The sequence below is a fragment of the Saccostrea cucullata genome, unplaced genomic scaffold, assembly GCF_032062105.1.
Source record: "Saccostrea cucullata isolate Sc308-1 unplaced genomic scaffold, CSIRO_AGI_Scuc_v1 ctg1019, whole genome shotgun sequence".
Classification (NCBI taxonomy): Eukaryota; Metazoa; Mollusca; class Bivalvia; order Ostreida; family Ostreidae; genus Saccostrea; species Saccostrea cuccullata.
Window position 1 is genome coordinate 13,746 of NW_026938345.1, and position 10,274 is coordinate 24,019.

Sequence of the window (10,274 nt, forward strand, 5' to 3'; positions counted from 1 at the left end):
GATGATTCCACATGAGTTTCATCTTTCCTGGCCCAGTGGTTCTGGAGAAGAAGATTTTTAAAGATTTTTCTTATATATTCCTATGTAAAACTTGGGTCGGCCATTTTGGCCCCACCCTTGCCCCGGGTGTCATGATTTGAACAAACTTGAATCTACACTACCTGAGGATGATTCCACATGAGTTTCATCTTTCCTGGCCCAGTGGTTCTGGGGTAGAAGATTTTTAAAGATTAATCCTATATATTCCTATGTAAAACTAGGGTCGGCCATTTTGGCCCCACCCTTGCCCCTGGGGTCATGATTTGAACAAACTTGAATCTACACTACCTGAGGATGATTCCACATGAGTTTCATCTTTCCTGGCCCAGTGGTTCTGGAGAAGAAGATTTTTAAAGATTTTTCCTATATATTCCTATGTAAAACTAGGGTCGGCCATTTTGGCCCCACCCTTGCCCCTGGGGTCATGATTTGAACAAACTTGAATCTACACTACCTGAGGATGCTTCCACATGAGTTTGATCTTTCCTGGCCCAGCGGTTCTGGAGAAGAAGATTTTTTAAAAATGCCATTAATTTTTAACAAATTCATGATTATCTCCCCTTGGAAAAGGGCGTGGCCCTTCATTTGAACAAACCTAAATCCCCTTTACCCAAGGATACTCTGTGCCAAGTTTGGTTGAAATTGGCCCAGTGGTTCTTGAGAAAAAGATGAAAATGTGAAAAGTTAATGACGACAACGACAACGACGACGACAACAGACAACGGACAAATTTTGATCAGAAAAGCTCACTTGAGCCTTCGGCTCAGGTGAGCTAAAAAGGAAATACGTTTACGCTCTTGAATTTTCTCTTTGTTATTGTGAACATAAAATAATGTTTAATCATATTCTTTTCTTATAATGAGCACTATTTGAGCTGAATAAATGAAATTAATCTTATTTATCTTTAAAACATACCCATGTGATTTATACAGCACAGGTAGCATGTGGAGCGACAAGGGATGTAGCGTCAATTTCACGAACAGTTCCCTCACTGTCTGTACCTGTAACCATCTCACAAATTTTGCCATTTTGATGAGTTTGTCAAATGATTTATTTGAGGTAAACCCCCAGAATTTCAATTTATCTCACAGATAAATTTCAACAAGGATCAGTATTTTTTTATCCATCACCTATATTATTCTTCATTTCATTTATTACTTTACCTAGTAAGCACATTTTTTTTTTCAAGAACCAGGGTCTATTTCAACCAATCTTCCCCCTATAAACATAACTGAATGCAGGAGATTCAAATCTCAAATAAAGGACAATCTTTCTTTAGAATAGATATTTTAAAATTTATAAAAATTAAAAACGTCTTTCAATTTGTTTCAGTGTTTAAAAAATATCACTTAAATTTAGGTTGGGACCATATTGGTCAATTAAAGTTTAACATAGAAATATACTGGAAGAAATATTTTCAATCTTCTTCGTAAATTTCGTAAAGATCGTCAAGGCAGCTCATCAAGTAGAGCTCTCGCTTTGCGATTCGAAGGTCATGGGCTCAATACAATGCCGAGTTTGACATAAGTCAATAAAAGCAAATAGGTAGCAAATATTCCTTCTTCAATCCTGGGTACATTGAAGTGAAAGCTGCAGGTCCTTCGGATGAAACTTTTAAACCGATGCCATGTGTCACGGCACGATAAAGATCCCTCACTCCTCAATGGCACTGTGTTCCGAATTAAGCTACCATTTGAGGTCCTTCACTGGTATAGCGTACGGTCTCTATATGAAAGTAAGAAGACAATCAAGAAATCTTTAAAGTTCAATACTAATAATAATGGTTATAATCATCAACTGGTACCGAAGAAATCATAATCTCTTTAATGGTTATAAATTAATGTACATGTGTAGGGAATCATTGTTTTCTTAGCTAGTTTTCTTTACATTTTCTTTAAATTTGAAATAATGCAGTAGTAAAGTTTTTATTTCCATTATTCTATTATTGTTTTTTTATAAAGGTATCCCATGAGGATTATGAGAGATTAAGAATGATTTCTATCATTGGTTGCAGTTTCTCTATTACCGGGGCTTTTGTAACGATCTTCATATATCTGTATTTCTGGAGGTAATAAAGAAATTAATCAAAATAATTTTGTCAAATATACATTTTTATTTCTCCAGAGAGAGAGAGAGAGAGAGAGAGAGAGAGAGAGAGAGAGAGAGTGATGCTTGAGTATGTTTATGGTATTTTCATCTTAAATAGATATATAAAATCCCGTCGATCATCATTGGTTGTCCATCTGTGCATTGCACTTTGTGTTGCATATCTAATGTTCCTGACAGCAGTAGAACACACTGAAAATAAGGTATCATTTACCGAATATATTTATTGTATATAATATTTTATTCAGATATAGAATGTTTTAGAGAGTATACCTTGAAATTTAATGCTATTGAGCATCTTCAAAAATATTTTTTGACTTTTCCTTTATACTTTTAGATCGGTTGTGTTGTCATTGCTGCGTTATTGCATTACTTCTTCTTGGCTATGTTCTGTATTATGTTGTGTCTCGGTATTGACCTAGCAGTAGCCATTCTCGATGTATTCAATTCGAGGTCAAGTTCTGCAGTCTTTTACCTTGTTGGATGGGGTAAGTGCATTCATACTAAATGAATAATTGGAGTGTATCTTAAACTTTTCTATTGTCAACTTCCCTTACTTATGCAGCAATATACCTTCAACACCTGCATATAGAGTCTATATATCTCAGTTGATTCGATACGCAAGAGCATACTCTACGTATTAACAATTTCTAAAAGGAGGTAAATTATTGCAAGCAAGTTGATGAAACAAGAATATCAGCAGTCTCGTTTAAAGTCATCATTTCTTAAGTTCTATGGTCGATACAATGACCTTGTCAGCAAATACAATTTATCATTGAGTCAAATGCTGACTGACGTTTTTCATACCGATTGTAAGCCCATTATTAATACACTGAATTGACAATGGATTTTTTCCGTTATTTCCTGATCATGACAAGGAGCACACGGCAGGCGTGACCGGTCGGCAGGGGATGTTCACTCCTCCATGGCACCTGATCCCACCTCTGATGTTTCGGGGGTCCGTGTTTGCTCTGATCTTATTTTATATATAACATGAATGTCATATGATTTCTCAAATCCTTATGCATTTATTTTGTTTAATTATCCATTACAGTTCATACTCTCGGAGTAAATGTTTGAACTACATGAAAGTGATAAGGATTTGTAAAATAAAATAAAGACCATTTATTTTTACAAATAAAATAATAAAGTAAGGAAAATATTGCAACCAAATTCTACTGCTTTTATGTATAGGAGTACCAGCAATCATAGTTGGTATTACACTCGGTGGGTCACAGCTAGAAGGTTATGGAGACAGTAGATAGTAAGTAAATTGATTTTTCAACCTATATTAATATCAGTGTTTTTGTAAAAAAAAAAAAAAATAAAAAAACTAGAGGAAAGCTCATTGCAAAGCAACGAGTTGGTCTTCCGTCCTGTTTGTTTGACCGGAAGTAACGTTTCAATTTAAAAAAAAATGAGTAATGGCGTCATCGATAATTTAAATCTTCCAAATCTATGTTGATTAATGCAGAAGTAAACTATTTTCTGCCACTTCGGTTTGACCGGAAGTGCTGCCGAGGGACGGCAAATGAAGTTTTAAGTTTCCAGTGATATTTATTACCCAAAAATGTGTCAAAAACGACTTAAATATGCATTTTTCGACTACTTCCGGTTTGGCTGAAAGTGACATCACCGGACATATTTTGACGACCTTAATAGATCAAGCTTGACATTTTGAACAACTTTGCTTCTTTGACGTCAGGGTTCTCCATGAGCTGTTTTACTGTTTTGCTCCCGACACAGTAAAATTTTCTCCGACACAGTACTTAACGATTCAAATTTTATGCGTGCGACACAGTAAAAATTTTGCCGACACAGTAAGATCTGTGATAATCAGAAAATCAAAACACATAAATTTTATTTAATTGAAACTTTAATCAAACAATCCTACAGTCTTCAATTATAACAGGTAGAGCCTTTAATTAGGTCTTCACCTTGCATAATCAATTATCTCCTAGACTCTCGCCGGACTTGACGCATGAAGGAACAAAGACAAATAATTTGTTTTCACACTTCTATGTAACGGTTAATTGGTAGTTGCATTAAAGTACATTGTACTATTTTTTAAACAATATGTCTTTTCTATAGATCCGAGGCTTTAGAATTATGTTAAATGGTACTGCGGTAAGTCAAACATTACTAATCATCATCGTACCGAAATCATTTAATTGATGTAAATAAATTGTTTTAATTTTTCAAGGAGCTCATAAAAATATTCATCTATTCTGAAGTTTCCTTTTTTGTAATTCGATAATTCTATCAAGAAAACTTACAAAAATCACGGCAAATTTACTTTTATTAATGGTAAATAGTTCGACTGTATCTACCAGAATTTCCTCTGTTTTTCAGAACATGTGTTTTTACTTTTACCAATATGTACGACCGTACTATTTGTGTAACGAATTATTAATTTTTAAATGAAGTGTGTGATGTATTCTTTTATTCATCCCCTCAACTTCGAGATACTGATATTTTACTGTATAATGAATAGTGATTCAGTTACGAATTTCATCGCGAAAATGTCGCGAAATTTAAGTGCTTCGCGTAAACTCTGCAACACAGTAAAATTTCAAATGATGGAGAACCCTGTTGACGTATTACAAATTCTCAATATTTTTTGAGATATCAAGAAAAAAACTTTTGGCCCCTCTAGATCCCTTATTTCAGGGGTAAGCCCTTTTTTGGAGATAACATTTGAAAGATCTTAGGATTCTTCACAATTTTTGTTCTGATTTTTTACAATTTTTGTTCTAAATGTTTTTACAAAATAATTCTAAATAAAAAGATATCGTAGAAAAGGTTTTTAGATATTTTGAAATTCACAATAGGACTATTTTCGGGCCATAGCGAGCGTCGGCTCTTCGTACTTCCGGTGAATGATATACTCAATTCACATCTCCAAAGGTTGCTGGAAATTTTTATACTTTTATCTTCAACGGTTTTTGATAACATTGCCGGACAAAGTGACCCTCTAATAATGACAAAATCGTGAAAATCTCCGAACCGGAAGTGACGTCATCAAAATAAAAAAATCATTTCTAGATTTTTTGATGTTCTATCAGACCTGAAAGTTTCACGAAAAACTATCAAGCCGTTTCCAAGAACTCGCGTGCACAAAATATGTAAAAAAAAAAAAAATAAAATAATAAAAACTGTGGAAAAGAAACCCAATAATAACAGTAAGGTCTTCCGCTGAAGACAGAAGATCTGACCTTAAAAATAGTGGAAAAGAAACCCAAGAATAACAAGAAGGTCTTCCGCTGAAGACGTAAGACCTTAATAACCGTAGGGAAACTTTTAAATCCTAGAAATGTCTTGAAATAAATTGAATATTCATGTACTTTTGCATATATTTTGGCAAGTTGTTGGTTGAGGAATGCATCACTTTATGGATTCATCGTTCCAGTCCTTTGTATAATTTCGGTAAGAAGAAAAAAAATAGATATATGTTTTTCAAAATATTTATCGAAAAATTGTTTATAATTAAAATATATCTAAAAATACAGTTTGCTCTTTTAAAAACATGTCCAAAAACCCTTAGGTAAATCTTATCATCGTCATCATCGTTATGAGAATGATGTTCACATCAGCATTTATGGAGAAGAAAACGTTGAAAGAAAAGACAATGTAAGTAAAGAAAATCGTCAAAATGGATTTTTGTTCTATTGTTGCTTAAACGTTGCTGAATCTTAAGTGGAAAATATATATATAAATAGGTTCCATTTCTGATACTGAAAAACATGTTTTACTTTTTTTCATATAAATAGACTTTCTCTTAAAATTTGGAGTTGCATTTACATGTATGATTTTTCCAGTTGTTTCATTGATCCTAATCTCTGGTCAATATGATTTCTTTTTCTGAATTATGATTAAAGAAGTTAAAGCTATTCAAATAAAAAAAAAATCACTGAAAAATATGTTTTACTTTTTTTTTCGTATAAATAGACTTTCTCTAAAAATTTGGAGTTGCCTTTACATGTATGATTTTTCCAATTGTTTCATCGATCCTAATCTCTGGTCAATATGATTTTTTTTTCTGAATTATGATTAAAGAAGTTAAAGCTATTCAAATAAAAAAAAAATTCAATTACCTGAATTTACAGAAGTGGTGTAAGAGGAATGTGTGCATTGCTACCAATCCTGGGATTGACATGGGTGTTTGGAATTCTCTCATTCAGTGAAGATCTTATATTCTTCCAGTACCTTTTTGCTATCTTTAACTCTTTACAGGTAAAATATACTTTTTCTTCAAATTACTTAATTCGAAATAAAGGGCATTTCTTTTGAGTACTTATAGTAACTTGACTTTTGTTTCTAAATCAATAAATTCTTATATTATTTGCTGTCTAAGGAAATGAGCTTTATATTAATTTCTTATTAGCTATATAGAACATATGTGTTTTTTTCTAGGGTCTTTTCATATTCCTTTTCCATGTTGTGTTGAATAATCAGGTAATATATTAGAACATTTTAATCTAAAGAAATTTATAATGTTTAATGTGTTTGGTCGAAGAAAACATGAATGATCTGGAAAAGATAACGGGTAATATTTCTAAATATGAAGGGCACCATTGAATAAATACTGCATGTAGTTGAATGTAATATTGAAAATTTTCCCCCCTCGAAAACAATTGTCAACCGAGGCGCAGCCGAGGTTGACAATGGTTTTCGAGGGGTGAAAATTTTCAATGTTACACTCAACTACATGCAATATTTGTTATATTATACTGAATGTTTTATACAAATACATATAACAGTGAACCGTGCGCGCATAAATTCTGCGCAGTCGCTTTTTTTTGGAATATCACCCGTCGTCAAGCAATGTTGACTGTTGCTACGCTGGAGGGCGTGGCTTCATTATTCAGCGGATAATAGTGCTTTTTAACAAATGTTTCTCTGCCAATCAGATTCAACTAATTTACATGAAAGTATAATATCAATAAATGCTACACTTTACCATCCGTAAATTCAGAAATTCTAAATTTACTTTTTTTTAATCTATCTTCTTTGAAAAGATTGAGGCCTGTTATGCTGATTAAAAAACACATGATAATAAGAAGTCATGCAAAATATTCAACACTTTTTACGTTTAACAAATTAAATTTACTGTACATGTGTATAAACATCAAACAATGTTACATATATGTGAAATACAACTCAATTTTTTTTTTGGGGGGGGGGGGTGCGGGGAGGTGGGTAATGCAATGTAAAGTCATGGAGTTTTGATTTTTATATTTGCTTTGGAATTGACATCACTTGTTTTCTCTGCCTTAGGTGCGCCAAGCAGTTGCCAAGAAAATTAAACAACACGAATCAAAAACATCTTTCAATAAATCTTCGAAAAGCAAATTCGTAAGTATTTTTGAATGTGAAATATGACATTAATTGTGGAAAAGAAAATATGAGAAGAGATAAACAAAAACAGTTCCATTAATTATCTTATACGTGTGGGGGGATGGGATGCCTATGAGATAAACTTATGCTTTATCCATGGGCAAGATTTTATCTTATTAAAACCTTTTTTGTGAAAATTATTGTCCTTATAAAATGAGTGATAAAGAGTAATAATATCGTGAAAGGCAAGAAAAATACTCGTTTATGTCAGAGAAATGTCTCAATTTATCAAGGTACCTTTATTGGCTACTTGAAGACAGATTTTAACCCACCCACTTTAACCTGTCCAGCAGTTCAGTTGTTGTTGTAAGATTCCTTTAAAATTCGTTCTTATATAATACTACATATGCCTACCTGGTAATGTAGGTGAAACTTACCATGGATAAACAATAAATCTACAAGCCCCTTGCCTTGCCTCGCATGTTTTGTATTGCCACTACAACAATTAATTTTCACGATCCCATGGTCCATACAACTTTCAGTTGGATAAAGCCAACATCAAATCAGTAATAGGTTTGTTTTGATGTAAAGCTTCAGCAGTTCTCACAAAACGTTTTGAAAGACGCAGATAGCAAAAGTTTTGAAGACGATCCACTTTCTTTCGAGGCATGTCAATATCAACTGTGTCCTCGTCATCAAGTTATACATGTACGTCATTAATTTGAATAAGCAATCATCCTTGTAGTTTTGCAGGGGGTGAGTCTGAAAGTTTTATTAAAATGAAAGTCGAATGAGATAAATAAAACATCTATAAGTATGTTTTTTGATATTGGCTTTCTCAAACTCGTTGAAATGATGTATATTCGCTCGGCAAGCCACGTGAATATATACACCAATTCAACTCGTTGGATAAAGCCAAAATCAAAGCACATAATTAACGTTAGATTTTTCCGTTATTTTCCGATGGAGAAAAGGAGCACACGGCGGATGTGACTGGTCTGGGGTAATGCTCATTCCTCCATGTTACTGATCCAACCTTTAATGTTTTATAGCTCCGTGTTTGCTCTGCTCTTTTTTGTATTTTTCATGAACTTTGATCTTAAATACTGTTTGTTATTTCCACATGTTTCATTTAAAATAATATTTTAAGATAATAAATCGTCTAAGTATTGGTTTTTTAATATATTTTAAGGTATCAAATTCAAGTTCAGAAGATGTGCTTAACAGTATGAGTGAAGGTAAAGAAAACGCAACATTAGCGTGCAAAAGTAATTTTGATATCTACTCATTTATAAAATTTATTTATAAAATAACATTTCTCAAATGATGAAATGTTTGTCTATATTTACCTTTGAACATTGCACTTTTCAATCACATTTTAGAGTCAACTGTTTCATATAAATACAACATTCCAAGATTAAGCTTAAAGGTAAGTCGTTTTAAGACACTTTGTGCAGATATTTTACTTTAATCATGTCTTTTTTCTTTAAATTAAAAAACTTTACAAAAATTCAATTTCAGATTCCAGATAACAAAACACAACTTTAGCAAAGAGAAGAATATGAGTGAATACAAAAATGCCTTCTCATTTTTTTACTTGTTTCTATGTAAATGAATTGGTAATATGATTAACAATAGATAAAAGTATTTGTCCTGCATAATAAGAAAAATATACACTGTAACTACGAAATCTTGGTAAAAAATGATAAAAAGCATTGTTGTTTTTTTTATATACTTTTGTATAATATTTTATTAACATGTTCCAATCAAATAATTGTACGTAAATCAAATTTTGACGTACGTTTATTCTTTTTTTGTCATCGTATATGTTCTTTCAGAATACTGATTATTCAATAAATCATTTTACATTGAATATTTTTGCCATAAGTCCTTATTTTAGAAGTTAATTAGATGAATTTCATTTCTGACAAGTAAAACAAAAGAAAAACAAGAGGCCCATGGGCCACATCGCTCACATGAACACATGGACTAGTTGAAAATCACAAATCAGCTTAGTATTGAAAATGGTCAGTGGTTGGTAGAGGGGGGTTGAATTTTCTTATACTTGAGAATGTCACTAAGTTAATAAAGTATGCATCTAATATTTTGCCATACATGGCATGATTTTTCCAACATATTACTCGATCTCCCATTGCAACCCCTTGGTACCCCCCCCCCCCACGTACCTGACACTATTTGCTTTTTGAATATATTTAAATCTTCACTACTTGCAGATGCTTCCATGTTAATTTGACTAAACATTTTATTCTGGTCTGGAGAATATTTTTTCCTATATATTCTATGTACATGTATATTATATATGCAAAACTTCCCTCATTGTGGCCACAACCCAACCCCCAGGGTCAAGAATTGAACAAACTTTAATCTACACTACCTTAAGAAGCTTCCATATGAGTTTCATCTTTCCAGGCCCAATGGTTCTGGACAAGAAGATTTTTAAAAGACTTACCTATATATTCCAATGTAAAACTTTGATCAACCATTGTGACTCCGCCTGACCCCCGGGGGTCATAATCTGTACAAACTTGAATGGACACTACCTGAGGATGCTTCCATATGAGTTTCATTTCTAGCCCAGTGGTTGTGGAGAAGAAGATTTCTAAAAGATTTTCCCTATATATTCCGATGTAAAACTTTGGTCAGCTATTATGGACCCGCCCCAATCCCAGGGATCATTATTTGAACAAACTTGAATCTACACTATCTGAGGATGCTTCCAAATGAGTTTCATCTTTCCTGGCTCAATAGTGCTGGAAAAGAAGATTTTTAAA

The 10,274-nt window shown here is 32.9% G+C and overlaps 1 protein-coding gene across 1 annotated transcript; it reads left to right on the plus strand.

The window, feature by feature from the left end:
• Positions 1 to 2,027: 2,027 nt before the first annotated feature.
• On the plus strand, positions 2,028 to 9,190 carry LOC134250008 (adhesion G-protein coupled receptor D1-like). The gene is made up of 12 exons (XM_062732346.1): positions 2,028 to 2,107; positions 2,246 to 2,348; positions 2,483 to 2,633; positions 3,340 to 3,409; positions 5,511 to 5,571; positions 5,690 to 5,775; positions 6,252 to 6,378; positions 6,559 to 6,600; positions 7,423 to 7,500; positions 8,675 to 8,720; positions 8,865 to 8,911; positions 9,004 to 9,190. The coding sequence occupies exons 1-12, from the start codon at positions 2,031 to 2,033 to the stop codon at positions 9,028 to 9,030; spliced, it is 915 nt and encodes a 304-aa protein (XP_062588330.1). The 5' UTR covers positions 2,028 to 2,030; the 3' UTR covers positions 9,031 to 9,190.
• The last annotated feature ends 1,084 nt before the right edge of the window (positions 9,191 to 10,274 follow it).

Bases quoted from the DNA above. Each gene is read 5' to 3' on its own strand.
- LOC134250008 (XM_062732346.1), top strand. From the start codon at position 2,031: ATGATTTCTATCATTGGTTGCAGTTTCTCTATTACCGGGGCTTTTGTA. The intron at 5,572-5,689 runs GTAAGAAGAAAA...AAAAACCCTTAG, and splicing joins CAGTCCTTTGTATAATTTCG to GTAAATCTTATCATCGTCAT. The intron at 6,379-6,558 runs GTAAAATATACT...GTTTTTTTCTAG, and splicing joins CTATCTTTAACTCTTTACAG to GGTCTTTTCATATTCCTTTT.